This window comes from Thermobia domestica, chromosome 6 (assembly GCF_964235325.1).
Source record: "Thermobia domestica chromosome 6, izTheDome1.hap1.1, whole genome shotgun sequence".
Classification (NCBI taxonomy): domain Eukaryota; kingdom Metazoa; phylum Arthropoda; class Insecta; order Zygentoma; family Lepismatidae; genus Thermobia; species Thermobia domestica.
In genome coordinates this window covers 116,907,335-116,926,708 of record NC_137459.1, presented here as the reverse complement: position 1 = coordinate 116,926,708, position 19,374 = coordinate 116,907,335, and the positions used below count along the sequence as shown (strand labels likewise).

At 36.2% G+C, this 19,374-nt stretch overlaps 1 protein-coding gene across 2 annotated transcripts in view; it reads right to left on the bottom strand.

Moving 5' to 3' along the window:
- The window catches only part of wap (DDB1 and CUL4 associated factor wap), a 68,029-nt gene extending 49,461 nt beyond the window's left edge, over positions 1-18,568 (bottom strand). The window contains exons 1-2 of one of the 2 annotated variants that reach the window (XM_081761993.1): positions 18,335-18,568; positions 1,524-1,633 (exon numbers count right to left, since the gene is read on the bottom strand). In XM_081761993.1, coding sequence (XP_081618119.1) covers positions 1,524-1,527 — 4 coding nt within the window. In that variant the 5' untranslated portion in view covers positions 1,528-1,633; positions 18,335-18,568. The remainder of the gene's footprint in view (positions 1-1,523; positions 1,634-18,334) is intronic. The other variant, XM_081761994.1, reaches the window with a different exon arrangement.
- Positions 18,569-19,374: the final 806 nt, after the last annotated feature.

Below are 19,374 nucleotides of genomic sequence, written 5' to 3'. Positions count from 1 at the left end.
ATCGTGTGAGTAAACATAAACCTTTTTCAGCAATTGACGTTTCGTGTTCGTGCATCACATGGGGGCCCATTGTGGTTGTGATTCCACTGGCAGTTACCATCCCGTCAGTTAGAGTGCCCAAATGATCTTTCTGTCCAAGTGCTCTGTGGTGCGTCACGGGGCAATGGGGGTTACACCTGCTGCACAAACTACCTTTCATAAGGTACACCACAGAAAAAAAAAAATGAAACATCATAAAACACGCCAGTGGCAATTCTGTGAAATGACCAACAACCTCTTGCAGTACCCACCCTCAAAGTCGCTTAACTGCACAACAGACGTTCGCTAGTGTCGTTCTGGTACAGCACACACAGAATCCACGATCAATGGATTCGCACACCTAACTGAACTCACCATATTGTTAAAAGATCTTTCAACGACTAGAAACATGCCCTTTATGGACATTACGATCAGCCTGCTCTTTACGGTGGTCACTAAGCTGGAACCTTCTCAATCTATGGTGAATCGGGAGATCCATAGAGTGTTCTTAAATGCACTTCCACTATTGTAGTTTAATTATGTTCGAATCATACCTAACATTCTCTGTTATCCCTGATAGGATTCCAATTCAGCTACAAACTCGAGTAGTGTTTCGGATCCTGACTCTATTACACATCTCATCTTTCACAGCCACGTTATTACAGAAGGGGGTAAATTATGTTTATAAATTACATTCTTTGTTACCGTTGTACTAAATTCATTGAACGACCTCCAGGCGATATGAATTTCTTTTGGAACTTGCTGGCTTTATACATAATGTCACAAATGGAATTAAACTTCTGAAATTATGGAATTAGACTGGACTGGGTTATAGGAAGAATGGCACGGTTATTGTTTCATATGAAATAATAACAAAAGATTAAAATACAAGCAGTTACAGATGTCCGTCTTGTTTCTTGTTTTGTTAATGTGGTTTCGATCAACTTTGAATGATTCAATACTTAGTAGCAGGAAAAACATATAGAAATTATTTTGTAGCTATGTCAACCCTAACTTGTAAGAAAATCTGAAGAAGTATCCCGGTGGACTTGTCAGAAGACTGAAAATTTCCACAATCATTTTTCCAATCGACCATAAAAATGCACAAATCTTGGTTGAAACATGTGACATCACTATCAGCTTAATACAAACAAAGCCATTTGTTAGTTCAAACAATGTTTAAACTCAAGATTCATCTCCTCATAGAGAATATCACCCGCCACTGTGATCTTACCAGTTAAGAATATAAGAAAGATCAAATTCTATTGAAAATAAGCCACCACCTTTAGTATAACCCACCACCACAACCAGCATGTCTTTATTTCCGAAAGTTACTACTTGCATCCAATATAAGCATGTCCTTCTAGAGGATAAAAAGAAAAGTGTGAGCGAAACTTATCCCCAGCATAATTTGATTTTGGTAGCAGAAAAAGATTGCAGCAAGACTTGCATGGCTTTGTTTCTGGTTACTTACATTCCGACATTAAACCTGAATTAATACTAACCCATTCTAGCTGATCACAGCTACGTGTTAACAAAGGTTAATATTTTTTTTGTGTGTGCTTGGAACGTTTACGGTTGACACTGCTCGGAATAACCTGTCATGAGGCGACCCCTACGAAAAATGATAAAGTACAAGTAACAAAAACATAAGTATACAAATTACTGAAAACATAGTTAAAACTAACTAGATAACATGTTCAGTGAGCTATTGAACAGATTTAACGTGTACGTGTATGTAGGTAGCTTTACCTGAACAAACTTCAGGAGACTTCTCAGAACTTACCTTTTGCACCAAATTTAGTCTAGTCTGAAGCATGATGGATTGATATAAATTGTGTAATTTAAACAAATTTCATTAATTTCAAAGTTGCCCACATGAATGTTTTAACGTCTCTTCAACGAACATATATTAATATAAATATGAATACATATAAAGCTTATCATAACACTAATGACACTTCTGTCACAATAAGTTTACCTGAGGAGTTCAGAATAGGAATCGAACAGAAGTTTTGATTAATTCTCAAACAACAAATATTCAAATTCTCAAAATTCATTGTTCCCAAAATAGTAATTCAAATTCTCAAAATTCATTGTTCCCAAAATAGTACGTAACATGACCGTCTCAGTAATATGAAATAATTGAATGTCTTAATACTCAAGCCTTCAAATCTGATGACTTTAATACTCATTTAACACATGCAAAACAAATTATTATAGTACCTAATGCTAAACTGCACTGTCAGCATTCTTATTTGCTAGTTATCTGTATTCTATATAAGCCGAACAACTAATAATAAACACAATTTATCTTCTTCTCAATACCTTTCAAAATAGCCGATATGTCTAATTTTAAACACCACAGTCTGCATTTACTGATAGTTGACATATTATATAATAGTCTTTCAATCGGAAGAATCGATAGCGTATCCTGCCAATATACAAGGGAAATCAGATTTCGCTACAAAATTGTCAGAACTATAAAGCTTGTAATGGATTAAACAAGATGGATAGTACGACGTTATGGGATTATGGCACAACCTACAAAGAAAACTACCACTTCCTCGTAGTGTCACACAGACAATTCCCATACAGGAACTAACAGTGCACAGGTTTTCCTGTTTAACAAGCTGGTAAAGAAATCGTAAAACTGCTTTCAAACCTACATGAACTTAGGTTATAGAATTCAGAAAAGTACTACACATGGAAATGAAACTAAGATTAGGTACACTGAACATCTTATATTTTTATACACAAAATAAAAGAACTGAAACATGTCATGGAAGAACAAACGTATGGTCCTTGTAAAACGAAATGGAAGGACAAAGCAAAACTGAAACTAGGAGACACTGAAGCGGAAATAATAAAAGTGTAAATGTGGAAGAAATAATAATCATCATACGTATTCTGCCATTACTGGCAGGTCACTTGCCACAGCTGAGAAACTTCTATGCTCCACAATTTCACCTAACTTCTTTGTGTTCCTGTACGATTTTTCTGTTTTCATACCATCCAACAATTGTAGCTTCCTTCGCCCCCTCCCTCTCTTTCCTGCCACCATACCCTCCAGCACGTCCCTCATGATACAGTTTCTTCTTAGCCAATGTCCCCACCAGCTTCTCTTCCTATTTTCACTTAAAATGATGTGCAGATGGAGTCATATATACAATTTCGAACCCTTTGTTCTTGGTATGGCAACACTATAGTGTTAAGGGGTTGTTTATTATTTAATGTTTGTAATCTGTAGTACTGCTGTTAAAATTACTCTAATATTCGTCATCCGAACAATTTTTATTTATCGAATATCCGAATGTCTGTTTTCAATATTCGAACAATTATTCGACTAACTATTTGTTATCTGAATAATTAAAATGAAATGAAATCGAGCTTTACGTTACACGATTATGCCGGCTAAGCTAAAGGAGACAGTGATGATGAGAAATGAATGAAATGGTGGAATGAAAGAAACAAGGAGGAAACGGGAGAACCACGTGAAACTCCACGCACGCAGTGTTTTTCCACCACAAAGCTCACTTCGCGTGTGCTGGGGATCGAACCAAGGACCTCATGCATCAGAGGTGAACGTTCTACCACTGAGCCACCGCGGCCCATCTGAATAATTATCCAAACAGTAAGTCGAATAACGAATATTGTTCGAACATTCGAATAACGAATATTCGAATTTTAACAGCACTAATTTGGAGTAGTGATGTGACTGTGAACACGGTTTGCATTTTGTACTTTTGACGGAAGTCTGTGCTAGTTGTAAGCAAACGAACAACAAATGGTAATTGGTAGTGTTCAGTGGTGAAAAATCGAATACTTACAACTTGAAAAAATGAAATGAAATTTTTAAGTTTTACGTCCCACGCTTACGCCGGCTAGGCTAAAGGAGACAGTGATGATGAGAAATGAGTGAAATGAAGAAAGTGAAAGGAAACGGGAGAACCCCGAAATGAAATGAAATGAAATCTTTGAGTTTTACGTCCCACGGTTATGCCGGTTAGGCTAAAGGAGACGGTGATGATGAGAGATGAGTGAAATGGTGGAATGAAGAAAGTGGGAGGAAACGGGAGTGCCCCGAGAAAACCCACGAGCACGGGGGAAGAACCCCGAGAAACCCCACGCACGCGGTGTTTGTCCATGACAAAGCTCACTTGACGCAAGCTGGGATCGAACGAAGGATGACCCCATTCACCAGAGGTGAACGGTCTAGCACTGAGCCACCGTGGCCCGAACACTTACAACATATTTTACTATTTAACAAAGTGAGCATAGAGGAAAAGCAGGCCACAACCATGGTTTTGTCATTCCAAAGAGTGCAACTCTGACTTGCATGATCTCAGAAAGACCATTAAGCTTTCATGATAACCGTTTAAATGTCTTAACTAGGGATGTCCAATTCCGGAATTTTTACTTTCCGGATCGGAAAAAATCCAATTTCCTAAAAAAAAGCCGGAATTCGGAAAATTCCGGATATTTTCCGAAATCCGGAATGTGAAATTTCCGATTCCGAAAAATTTTGGCCATCCCTAGTTTTAACCCACATTGATCCACTTCAGTCAACCTACGAATGGATAAATGTGATCAATGTAACCATTCAAAAATGAGGTGACATTAGCATCCCATAGTCAAGGTTCAAAAATCGGGTGTAAATAGGAACAACACAAACCAGCGTATGGCAATGTATGCTTCACTGCTTCCTCGTAGTTGATGAGCTTATGAGTTAGTATATTGCTGTCCATTATTGTTACAGGAAAGAGTGAGAAAAAAAACAGGGTCCTAACAAATAAACACAAAAACTTTTCTTATAAAGGGTAGGGTCCATTCTTAGAAATAATGTTATGGGTCTGCTGAGACAAAGAAAGTACCGGGTACTGTTCACTGCTTCCCAGGATACCATCGGAACTTACATTTTTCGCCGACAATTCAAACGACGCATTGCGGCTTATAATTCGAGAAATGACTATGAAATCTGCATAAAGTAATGCTGAAACGCTGCAAGTAATGCATGCCCATACTGCATCATCATGACAAAACCTACTATCAAGAAGCTACTATGTGGCTACTGGGAAGTAATGCCACATCTGTCTTTCTTTTCCGATCTTGCGCCCTCGGATTTCCACTCTTCAATTCTCTATCGAATAACAGTTAAGGAATAACAAAATTAATAACAAAATTATTCTTCGAACCTGGATTAACTGGCTTCTTTAATTTTGAATCAGATTATTTTTTGAGATACAGAATCGAGAAACTAACCCAACGATGGTAGACAATGAAGGAGAACATCACTGATTACTCAGTATCTTCTGTTCGTCTTCAATAAAAATTCTATCACAGTGAACAACGCTACGGACGTACGCCATCAATCTATTACAGAACCTTGACAAACCTATTTATAAAAGACATGTCAGTGCGTCACGCTCATAGGTATCGCTGATTGCTTGTTTGACGCCAGCAGATGTCAACAGTGTGCAAACAATTTGATGTTTTGAAATTATTGTGACGATATAATTGCAACTAAAATATTGTACTGTTTCAATTTAATTATTCAAAATGGGTAGGGATGGTACTAAATGTGAACGCGTTTTGCTGTTTATAAGCATAATTATATTTGACCATTAATATTTGTGTAACATGTTGATTGTTACGGAAAAAAAAGATACGAATTTAGCCCCTATAGTGTACAGAGGACCGAACTAAATGCAGAATACTTACGGAAAGTGATTGTTAAATTCATGAATTTGTACATCTGTACGCCTTACAAACAGGATGCATTTAAGAAGGCAGAAATGTTTTCGAAGAGCTAGAACGGACTACGATACACCAATCTGGAAACTAAAGAGGACACATTAGAATATGAAGCATTTAAAGATGTGCCATGGCCAACTGGACTCCCAAAGTCGTAACAAACCTGAGATAAGGTACATTGTAACTGAGTCTTCTAAACAACGCTACTGTGCAACTGTTAACTGAGAAAGGAGTTAGAACAAAGAGGGACAAAATAGGAACCAGAAAAAGTAGGCCTTCACAACATATACTCTGTACTCCTTCTATCAGGTTGCACTCAAAAATATGTGACATTTTTTTAAAAAAAGAGGGAAAAGCTAAGTAGATCATTTTCACATTATCAAAATGTATGAATGAAACAGAACTGCATAAATAAAATTAAATTACATAAATATAAATGGACGAACAAGTTATGAGCAGATGACAAACAGCCTCAGCAATACTGAGAACATTTTCCAGAAGAAACCCACACCCTCAGTCTAAGATGCAGCATAAATCCTGAAAATTAGCTCCATCAACTGTGCAACATAGAAAGAATTTGACAAGTTAAGGACTACACCAGGTAGAAGGAAAATGAAATGAAATCTTTCAGTTTAACGTCTCATGCTCTTTTGGCTAAGAGAGACAAGCCACGTGGAAGGAAATGAAATGAAATCTTTGAGTTTTACGTCCCACGGTAATGCCGGCAAGGATAAAGGAAACGGTAATTATGAGAAATGAATGAAATGGTGGAATGAAGAACGTAGGAGGAAACGGGAGAACCCCGAGAAAACCCACGAGCACGGTGTTTGTCTACCACAAAGTCCATACGGCGCGAGCTGGTATCGAACCAGGGATCCCAAGAACCGGAGGTGAACGCTCTACCACTGAGCCACCGCGCCCCTCAAGCCACGTGGAAGGCTCTCAAAAAATGTAAAGACCGCTATCATAAACTAAAAAGAAGGTTGCTCACTGCTGACGGGATATACGTTCGTTGTAAGCCTGAACGAGTTCTAGGAAGAAAACTTAATTGGAAACGCAGAGGCGTAGTTAGGAGTGTAGAAATATTAGCAAAAAAATCATCATATAATCCACGTTCGAACGAAATATCTAACAAAGTTATGTCGCAAAACAGTTTCGTTTCGAACCCCTAAACTTCGGATAATACCTTGAAAATGGTCATTCCCTTCATAAAGAAAGCCTGAATATATGAATCCTCTGTTTTGGTACGATATGACGTTCTCCCATCTCAATACAAAAGTTACCAGCTACCTGATGGAATAAAATATCAATTTCCCTCCAAGAAAGAAAAAAGTTTCAATTGTACCACATTTTCGTGATACGTGATACGAAACTTTCTCGGTCTTTTGTAGAGAGAAATATTTCTGCGACCAATAGCACCAAGAAACTTATTTTTATTAACAAATAGGAAATGCAATTCATATCAAGTATACCAAAATTCTGGACAAGCAATAATGAAGAAATGCTGTCTGCCTTCCGAAAAATAAGTTACAATGTCATTGATTCTTTTCTTTTCGATTTTATCTAGAGCGAGTGAAGAAAGTAATAAGTTAATATAGCGTTTCCCTATCATTCTGATATTGCGCACCCCCTGTAGGGAAAAGATAAGAAATATTTCGCAAAGATATCTAGTAGCAAATAGAAATAGATGTCTTACAGCCCTTTTGGACATTTTAGGATAAGTAACCTTGGACTGAAAACGTAACTCCAGTAATGGTAACGAAGGAAAACAGTATTCTGAACGTCGAACCACAACTCGGGAAGTTATTCCTCTTCGACAGAAGGAAGTTCATATTTCGAGTCTACAAAGGAAGTTTTCATCGAATGACTGTTATTCCCAGGACAAATCGTAATGCAGATGTAGATGAAACGCCAATTACCATATACTTTCAGTGACATCACTAGAAAGTGGTTATTCATTAAAACCAACGAAATCACCCTGTTTGAGAGAGTTCATATTTTCCTTTCTCACGGTTGCACCAACATTTGAAGTTCTTGATTGTTGCTCCTACCTTGTCTTACACAAAAAACAAAATAACAAATATACCTCGAAAGTTCGAGTTACGAAAATTCAATATCATCATTGGGTAGAGGGCTCAAATATGTTTCGAGGAGGAGTCCTCTGTAAGAGCTTGGTCACTGCGGGATACACGAAGCAAAATCAAATAAAAAGTTTTACCCGAAAATGCTTATGATACATAACACATGTCCCAGATCTGAGCAACACGGTAAGATAAAGTTTTAATGAAAATAAAATGTCACGTGTATCTCGTAGGACCACGTACCACAGATTGGGAAACAGAGTTAGTACATTTCAGTCAAGGAAATGGATTAAGAATTGGGTACGAATCGGTTTATGCTAAAAAAAAAACTACTTTGTCCGTGAGAGCGTTTTCGATTTTTCTTCCGTATTTGATTGGTAATATTAATTAGAGAGATCTGTACCCAATTAAAATTTTAGAATTGTAGAAATGAAAGGAAAAATCTTACTGGGTGGTTCCATATTATTTTCTGAAATACATACGATGAGCCTCCAGATTGTAATTTCATAATGTGTCTGATGAAGGCAATAAATAATACACTGCTAAAACTGTGAAACAAATTAGTAATAAAAAGTGTGATTCGGCCAGATTTTATTTTTATTTTAGCCTTTTTTTAGTTCCGTTGTTGCTATTAGCGATGTTACTTTTATTCTTAAAACCACTGATTTTTTTAATTTTTTTCCATTTCTTCAAGTTATCAGCATTGTAACAGGTTATTTATTTCTAGGTCGAAAATCATTTTGATTGGGCTTCACGGTCATGTTGTTGAAAAGCTACCCTGTAGGCCCTCTAGAGAAACAATACTCTAACATTCGAATATATCTTATTAGAATGAGAATTTCTGGTGAATAAAAGTAATCACAGGCGTTTCATTTTCTTTATGATTTTGTGGAGAATTCTTACTGTGCTTAGAGATGCAGAAAATTTATGCGAATGTTCTCCAGGAACGAGGCAACTTTGATGTTCGGATGTATATTACTTAACTTGAGAGCTAAATGCTCGTTATTCTTGTAAGTGTAAAAAGAAATTAAATGAAATGGAATCTTCGAGTTTTACGTACTACGGTTATGCCGGCTAAGCTAAAGGAGACGTGATGATGAGAAATTAATGAAATAGTGGAATGAAGAAAGTGGAAGGAAACGGGAGAACCCAGAGGAAACCCACGCACAGGGTGTTTGTCCACCACAAAGATCACTTGGCGCGAGCTGGGATCGAACCAGGAACCCCATGCACCAGAGGTGTAAGTGTAAAAAGAATAATCTATAACACGATAGTACCTGACCTATTTATATTGATCTTACGTTTTCGAAATGATCCATTACTATATTGGCTACGAATTGTGAAAGTGGGTTACTCATAGCGAATCCATTCACTTAATCATAAAATGTTTTGTAAGGTGAAATAATTTAATGTAGCATAATGCCCATATTTTAGAAATATATGTTAATACACAAATTTGGGATGTAAGGCTTTAGCAATAAGCTTTTATCCATTGAAGAAAAAGAAAGGTTGCCGTTGAAATTCTTTGGAACTTCGTTCAACACGACACATTTCCAATTAAGGTGAGGTGATTTTGAGTTTTACGTCCCGTTCAGCAGCGAGGCTATATGAGACGTGGACCTACTGATTAACGTGGAATCCGAACCACATGAGCTCCCGCCGGGAATCACATTTCCAATTAAGTCTTATGTGATAAAAAATAAATAAATGAATAAACTTCTAATCGTTTCGAAGCTCCTGTTTTGTAACCGATTTGGCAGTATAGGAGCAAGATTGATTTCAAGTGAGTATTCGCTGACACTGTAACTTACATTAGGAAGAAGTCTGCTAACCTTATGTTAGCTTGTCTCTGATCTCTTTAAGATTTGGTTAGGTGCTTTTTTGAAGCTATTTTTCGAGTAAGCTTAGTTCTTAATTTTATATACAGGCGGGTCATTTACCTTCATACGCTCGCGTAACTTTTAAACTGATAGATAAAAAGCAACGAAAGTTGTATTGTTTAAATGGCTCCACGTCAGGTTATTACACATTTCAAATTAGTGTAGGAGCCATATTACTGACGACTGTTGCACGGAGGTGTATAGAGAATTTCTCTTCAGAACTTGTTTCCTACATGTCTAAGGATAGTTTTTAACTTGGGTACGCGTTTCTGGTATGGGGAGGTTTTTCCCAATATGGCCGCTAGCCAATGTTTAACGTTGGTGAAAATTAGTCTATATCTCCGGCTATTGCTTTTAGCTGAAACTTTCAAAGAATTAAAATTGATCAGTACATATTTTGCATAATGTTCAAACAGTTTTAAAAGAAAAACATAGTTTTAAAGGTTATGACAAAGCTTTATTAATGAAAATACTGCATTCTTAGCAACATTACTAAAATAAAATACTTACGTTTTGATAACTTACACAATCTTAAACGTAGGAGTGATTATAATTATCGAACAGTAAAAGCAGTAAATGATGATTTGTGAGGACTAATCTCTATATACCTAGGTATAATATAATAGAGGCTAATTCCAATCATTGTACCACTTTGAAAGTTCTCAAGCACAGAATCTGGAGCAGACTATTACATTCTTCCTACATATACAAGTATTAGCCGTGCACAAGTCTGACAAGTACTAATGTAAGAGAAGTCAGAAGAAAATTATTCCGCGATAATTTGAGAAATACACCCTGTTTCAAGTTCTACTTACCCATATTCACTAAGATTACATAGATTTTCTAACAGACTGTATCACCGGTTAGCTTGTAAATATGTCCTCTTGATATGTAGTGCTGTACTAGATGATGCAAGTGGAAGCTTTGTGAAGTCTAAAGTTTTCATTCGATGGTATAACCTGCTTCATTATGCCTTGTAATGCTACAGCCTCTTTCCTTCGGGTCAATCCTAAAATAGCCCCCTGCCTTTTAGCTGGTTTTTGTAGCACATCTCCAAGCCCAGATACATACCTACACTGCCCTTCCTTTCTCCAGGCTGAATAACAAATTCGCCTCTTTTTAAAGATTACTATATCATGAAGTTTCAAACGATCTTCATAGTAGACTAAGTCTTGCATAATTGATTTCACGAAAGACAAGGCTCTGAACAATGATTCATTCTTTGAACAATGTCATAGTACTGCATAAACCAACGTGGTTTGATTATGTTATTAAAGTTTTAGATTTGCATGTTTCATGAATTGCTTGTGCAGTAGAGAAGTCAAACGAGATTTTCATTTGGTCGTTGTGGAATGTGAAGTACAGTATCCAGAACAGTGTATCACACTTTCTCTCACTGTATTGTCAGCTTGGTTTGGTGATAATCCCATCTTGTATTTAAACGAGTTACCCCAAAGCGTAGACCTGTTATTTTCAAAGAGTGAAAGGTTGTCTCCCACACCACAGAATTTATTATCGAGAGCAAAGTCACAGTGTTTGAGTTCATTTGTTAATTGATCTGAAGCATCATTTAAACTGCTAGTAGAAATATGGAAATATTACATCTTCACCAAAATGCCTAACGAGAAGTGTATTCATTCGGCTATTTGTCTATTCCAGCTGACATTCTGAATTTATAGAAGTAATTCCAGATAGTTCATATCCGTTTTGGGAGAAGTCTAGATTATCAAAAATTTTTGAATCCATTCTGTAACTAAGTTGCTGTTAGATAGAGTTTCAAATTGCTCAGCACTTCTTGTGTATTTTAATAAGTAACTGCTCATACAGGAAGAGTTGTACATAACATGGGATGCGTATACAGTATTAACATAATCCAGTATACTTGTCCTTGAAAAAACTTAATCTTGAAAGTATTGTGTATCTAACAAAAATTTTCTGCTCTTTTCTTCTCACAGATCCGATATAGTTTAAAATAACCTTTATATTTTTTTGTTTGTACATATGATACGTATTTCATCTTCATCACGTTCCTGCCTACTGAAATGTGGTTTGTGCATTTACTCAGTATCTTTGCTGTCATTCATGGAAGTGGAATTTTCAGAGTTTTTGTTTGTGTTCATCCTTTGCGCAATAGACAATATTTTTTGTAGCAGCCTAGATAATAATACACTTCTCCATCTTCTAATGTTTTTTTTCTCAATTCGGTATCGTTACAGTAGTTAGAAGCTTCAATTAATTTCTCTCTACCATTTACAGTTTCATGTGTTTCTCCTCGCTATTTTCCTCTTTACATATAACACATATTTCAAAACTACTGGTTTTCTTCTGCCGCTTTGATGCTGGAGTACGTTGCACTCCTTTCATGATCTTTACTTATTCACAGATGCAGTTTTCTAAAAGTCTAAAATATAAAACAAATCAAATAATTAATCTCACGTATTTAAAGTGTTTTTACCACGCTTAATTAGTGGTGTCAGAAAAATTATATTCATTGTCAATATAAAACGTTAGGTAATTGATACAAAAAATGGCGTATCTAATAAAATACAATGTGCTGATCAATTTTGATTCTTTTAAATTTTGTGCTAAAAGCAATAGTTTCGGAGGTATAGGTTATTTCCCACCAACGTTGTACTTTTGGTGGTCTGCCATATTGGGAGAAACCTCCCCATACCACGAACGCGTACCCAAGCTTAAATGTATTGTTAGACAGTTAGCAAACAAGTTTTGAAGAGAAATTCTCTATACACCTCCTCCCGGGTCATTCCATATCAATTGAACACAGTGATTTAACCTCACCATCTCAGATTTGAATGAAATTTGTACATAGATGCCCTCTAGATAGACTAAGAAAAATACCAATGTCCAGTGGTAGCTCTATGCTTTATCTTGTAGCGCTGTGCTATAATTTTCAGAAAAATCACAGATAACAGCAAATTCTGATTCTTTGAGATTTTCTTTTGTGTAGTTAAGGAAGGCTCCCTTTTGTTTGGCAATGAACTCATGCCTATACGCTAAAGTTGCTTCAATTCGTCTGGTTTATTTACGCTTAACATCCTTATGTAACAGCGAGGTTATGAAGGATTGGACATATTACTTGAAGCGGCATCTGAACCAGTACTCGGTTTCCACCTGGGAGAAATTTTGTGGGTTCATCGGGCTCCTTAATTACAAGGCAAAAATTAGATTCAACTAACGCAGATGATTCGACGTATGTGAAAACGTCACTATGAAATTCACGTGGTATTTGTGATTACGATTTGTGGCATTTTTGCATTGTTTTTTTTACACCAACTGTTTTTTCTATAAAAAAACACCTGTTTTAAACCAGCCAACCCTGCTGTTGTACCGGTGCTATATGTATACTTTTTACAAACCACGTTTATTTACAGTAACATTTTTAATTGTGAATTTGTATTAATATTATTTTAAAGTTCAAAAGTAGTATCAGTACTTTAGCTTGCTTTAAGTTAGTTTTTAAAGTATGAGGTAATAAGTATAGCCAGCAGATTACATGTCGGTATGATATGTTTTAGACCCATTACTGTACTCTTCATGTTAGTGTTCAGATTTATTCCCACAAGTTAAAAAAAAATAAATGCATTCGTGTATTTTTTTTAAACTAGGTACAGGGTATTAATAAAAACTAGTGTTAGTTTCATTTTTTTTTTTTTAACAATGAACCCATTATCATCCCAAATTCATATTTTGCCAGGTGCTTTACAACAATACTATCTATTCATGGAATTAATCTCAAACTTTTAAAGTAAGTACTTTTTTGAAAAATTTTGATTTTGATTTTGAAAATAAAAATTTGGATTAGCCTATATGATGTTGTACATCACAAGAAAAGGGATGAAAAATGCTGTAAAATGACACCTTAACCAGCTCGCTAGCTCAAATAGGAGAGCTACAATTCCAATTTCAAAATACATTGACCATGCTATTTTGGGCATTTTTTCCAAATTTTACATAGCCCTATCTTCAATACCGGTCGATATATAAAGTTGAAATTTGGTATTTTTCTGTAAGAATAGTAACTTTGTGCAAAATTTCGTGACAATCTGAGATGGTAAGGTAAATTTTGTTCTCAAATTGTGTTGATTTGACCTGGAATGGCTCTCCCGCTCTAAATCTACATATTAAACGAAGACTTACAATACCACATTTATTATTCAGTGTTACAAACCAAGAACGCTACAGTATTACAAACTTCCATAAACATCTAAATTTTGAAGGTTTTTGATGTGGAAAGAACGTATCATTGGAAGTTCCATAATGTCAAATACTATGACCATTATATTACGTATTTCTAACAAGCAAAAACAAACTTACAAAGAATTAAAAATTTAACTCTCTTCAAAACGTATTATTTTGAAAAAGTCCTTAGATAAATATCACGTCCATTCACATAGAAGGTTTCAATAAACGTGAAGATCACTATGCTGTTCACACCAATTTGATATCTTAAACCATTCCGGATATACGATGTACATTGTTAAACTAAGCAACAATGCTTAAAATCATGAAATTTTAAGAATGTGTTGTAACCACAACTGCCAAAAGCTATTGCTAAAATACTATAGAAGCACATGAAAGAAGGATTCTTTACAATTTCCTCAACTACTATTTTGAGCAGTATACTAATCTCTACCGATATTTTTGGTATCCCTTGAACGGATTGAGATATTAAATTGCTGTAAACAGTATTATGAACTTTCCGTTTATTGAAAAACACTTATATAGTTGAAGGTGATACTTGTCTAAGTATCTTTTCGACATAAAACTTTTTGTAGAGATAAATTTTCACGCCCTTGTAACTTTGTCCCTACTTGTTAGAAATACGTCATATAAGACAAAAGTATTTGACACTTTGATATTACTAACGTGCGATGACACGCCCTTCTCTCTTGCGTTGCTACCGTTGTAGAGAAGGTTGTTCAAGATAAGATGAAACGATGTAAAATAAATACCTGGTTAGCAGATGCCCTTTCTCCACCACAGACCGTGCACGATGTGACATCCACAGGCTCGAGTTTCTACTAGAGGAGGCTGAGTCTGAGGACATAGAAAGGAACAGCCTGCGTTGGAGATTTTCCAAATGTCTTCAATGGTACGTGGACGGCGTACAACGAGGCCCTGTTGCATGAGCCTAAAGTCACAGAAATCCATGGGCGATGCATACGAGGACTTTACAGGAATACACGAAAATGGAATCACCTTCAAACACAACTCGGGCTCTTTCTGTGTGTAACAGGCCAGTGGAGACAGGATAGTGTATTTGGAAGTCTTATCAACACGGATGGAGACGTTCCTGCTCTCCTGATCGTACAGTGGAGAGATATCGGTCGCATAGAGGGCTATCTATCAAGTGCTCGATGAAGAAAGGCACACTGACATTTACATTGGATGGCACCCGTACAAAAGGAAGTGCACCCGGACTATACTACCTATACCTGCCCACCATCATGAAACCGTGTCTAAAGTCCTTCTTGCATTGACGGATCCACCATGATGTGGTCCCACTAACCTTGGTTCGGTAGACAATGGCCCGGAACTTGGTGTTGTCCAGATATAGCCACCTTTCATCCAAGGTGACGGACTCACTGCCAAATGTCACTTGTGAGATGACGTTCATACAGTTTCCTGGCGTTGGTGAACCTTTCCTAGATATGTCGATCTGTCAGAGCATGCCTGAATGGTTTATGTCGCACCTTCAATCCCAGATTACGGTGAATGATGTTGTGGACAGTACCGATGGAGTCGTTGTGTTGCCTGGCCAAACTCCGTTATACTGAGGGGTTCTTCTTTATTAACTCACAGCGAATGGCATGTACTGTGCCAGTTGGTCGGTTTCGCGTCTTGTTTCTGGGGTCAGCTCCGTTCTTCTGGCGGTAGTGCAACACATCTATGATCACACGTCGTACTGTGGCTCTACTCAGATTCAAACCAAGCTCCTTGCAATGTTTAAGTATCGCTAACAGGTTCACGTGTGCCTTGGAAAGTCCGCACATGTAGATCTCCCAGTAATCCATGAGCTGCACAGCCATATCTGTACCGATCGCACTCTCCTCTTACTGATCATTAACCAGGTCTCGCCTCATACGCAGTCGAAGTGCCTCAGCCGTATGAGCATTTGACTCACGATAACACCACGACTAATTTGTTTCATCTTATCTTGGAACAATCTTTCGCAGAGGCTTCCAAAATTTGGATGTTTAAAGATGTTTGTAATACTGTAGTGTCCTTAGTTTGTAACACTGAATAATAAATGTGGTATTGCAAATTTTCCATGTTTAACATATAGATTTGAAACATGCGATAACCTGAAGTAGTGCCATTTTAAAAATATAATCTTATGTGAGTTGGCAATATTGTTGATCTTGTGGTACTGCCAAGTGTAAAAAGAATGTCCCCGTTTCGATATTTACATGTTACAAAATTTCATTCTTTTTTATGTTAGTTTAAAAGTTACACGGACATATCAAGATAAATGCGTAGTACAATTCTCTATTCTCACGTCATTTTTTTTTTTTTTTTTTTTTCATTTAACATGTAAGTGTAAACTTAATCTCACGCTAAACTAAACTAAGAAATTATAATTTATTTAGTGGCATGTATTCCTTGTTTTACACCTTTTATCTCCTTTCCGTTTGAATTCATTTCACCTTGCCACTGGGGAACCAGCTGAGAGTTGCGAAACGTCTAAAAAGTGTTTAGGCTTTCCAAGGGAGGATTGATTGATAAGTAGCCAATTTTTTGTTCAACTAAGAAATGTTTATTAAAATGTTTACAGTGTTCTGTTGGTTAGTACAGTTTGAACTTTATACGACTGTTTTTATATTTTTATTATTTATATTAGACACTTATATTTATTATTCTTAAAGTGACATGAAACAAATTAGTACGAAGGTGGCGGGAAGGTGATCGCAGATACAAATATTTATGTATACCTTTTTTATTTAAAATATGTCAGCAGATGGGAGGAAAATATTAAGATGAATCTCGCAGAAATAGGAATGCAAAGTAGAAACTGGGTTCAGTTGGCTAAGGACAGAAGTCAATGGAGAGTTTTTGTGAACGCAACATTGAACCTCCGGGTTCCATTGACCATAGTGTTAGTTTCTTAATTTAAATTTACGTATCTTGAACAATGAAACTACGAAGTTTCTGCCCGATAATTGTAGATCTGCATCTATCAACATTTTACCACAATCATCTTCGTAGTACGTACCTTCAAAATTAGTATTACATTACCACAATTACCGGTACAGTTTTCCTATTCTTAATTGCAACATTAATGGTAAATCATCATCTGTATTATCTCAGTGCTATTTTCTGGTGGTACACAGTAGCAACAGTTTTCTTTAAAGATTTTTTAAATGTTGCGATTCCTTTAGCCTCTATTTAAATTTTAGTATTTATGAAATTAAATTAAATAAGAAGCCATTTATGAAATATTGAACTGAAATGAAAAAGGCTTTATTCAAGCGGGCGAGGTTCAGCATATTAATGCTCTACCACCTAACCCTTGTCAAGGAGATATATTCAGTTATACAAAAAAGATACAAAGAGCAGAAGAAGCTGTTGGTAAACATCTGCTGTAAGAAGATAACGTTGATTTCCTTCAATTTCCCAAGACTGAGTGTTAAAAATGTTGGCTAGAAAACCATGGGCTGAGGATTGAAGCTGAGATTAGAAAATAAGAACGGAAACTTCAATTATATAATAGAGAAACATTGAGTTTTCGTATCTTCAAGGAGTTCTACGTACAAAATTATTAGTGTTTAACAAAAATGTCCGAAGATGAGACATATATCAATTAATAGACCTTATCGAGCTAAACAAACTAACATAGGTGTAAATTCCGATGCGCAGTTTTCGAGAAAAAAATTTCTATAAACCTAAAAATTGATGCTGTAATGTAATCACGCCATCTATTAAGATGGAATTAACACTGAAGCATACTCTTATTGAGCTTTACATTATGACAATAGCACGGCGACAATACACAGTATATTTAATGATTTAACTCAAACAGTATAACTGAATCTTCAATTTTAACTTTTGTTTAACTATAATACTGCCTAAAGACAGTATTATATTTTTGGTTGTTTTTCAATGTTTGTAGTACTGTAGCGTCTTCAGTTTGCAACACTATTAATCTGGTGGTATCGAGGAATATGCTGAACAATGTCCCCCTGTCCATATTTACATGGTACAAAATTTCAGCGTTTTGTATTTATAAGTTTAAAAGTTACAAGGGCGTATCAAGATAAACTGTCCACCTTAGCAGTTAAAGATACTAAAAGTTTCATTCGTACCTTGCGCGAAGAAATTTTGCAGATGAAATAAAATTTTTCAAGGAACACCACTGTCACATTAGTGCGTCATAACCATATAAAACCGGCATGGTTTATGGTTTGTTAAGTTCCGTGAAATTCTCCAGATTACGAAGGTCACAATGTAGGTTTGAAAAGCAAACAAAATACACAGTTTATGCCACACAAAAAGTAATTTGTCATAGTTGCAATATTAATCTACAACACATATATACGAAACCGCACTATACACAAATAAACAAACAACTAAACTGCTTACCTTCTTAGCGATTGATAATCCGAGTTTTCTATTTGTACCTTTATAGAAAAAGTTCAACCAAATATCTCATAATACTCTTTTGCTTACATGCTGTCATGTTGATACAAACGAGCTACCAGAAACAATATATTTCGAAACAGGACACACGCTATTTTTTTATATAAGATACGAGCTCCTGTAGTGTTCCGCCTCCATCACTTTTCATGTATAAAACTGCCCTCTGCATAGAGCTGCCATCTAGACGGCACTCCTGCTATTTAGATGGCTTGAGGACAAACCTCTGCTCGTGTTAGTTACTATATAGAAACATGGAAAATAGTCAGGCAAATGTTGAATTAACGTTCCGTTCAGCAGCAAGGCTATATGAGGCGTGGAACTACTGATTAACGTGGAATCCGAACCACATGAGCTCCCAATAGTCAGGCAAATAGGCACTTATAATTCAAGAAATAGGCTGTAAAATAGGCGCTAAAACCTAACACGAAAGCATGATCTTAAAAGATTCAATGATATGCAAGAATTGAACATAAATGATGAATAGAAACATACAAATAATCTAGAAATATCTTATCTTTGTTTCTAGAGAAGGTATTCTAAAGAACAATGAAATTATTTCCATATAGACCATTTAATTAATAAGTTATTTTCATGTAATCACTTCATACAACAGCCCACAGTTCGGGGCCAGGGTGACTCTCCTTAAAGCGCATACCTCTGTTGCGAAGTGTCCCTGGTTCGATGCTAGGCCAAGGGACTTTGTAGTGGGTAACATCGATTCCTTGAGTTTCCTCTGGGCTCTCGCTTCCTCCCGCATGATCGTTCCATCAATTCTTTCATGTAATCATTCACTTTCAATAATTATCCGTTTCCTTTAGATTAAAGGCATAAGCTTGGGAAACAACGTAAAACTGGAGATTTTATTTCGTTTTCGTTTCAGTACCAACTTCTTTAAGTACCGGTACTTCACACATAATAGTTCAAGGGAAAAAAAAAACTGGAAATATGAATATTTAAATCCAGTGGAATACCGAAGTGAGATT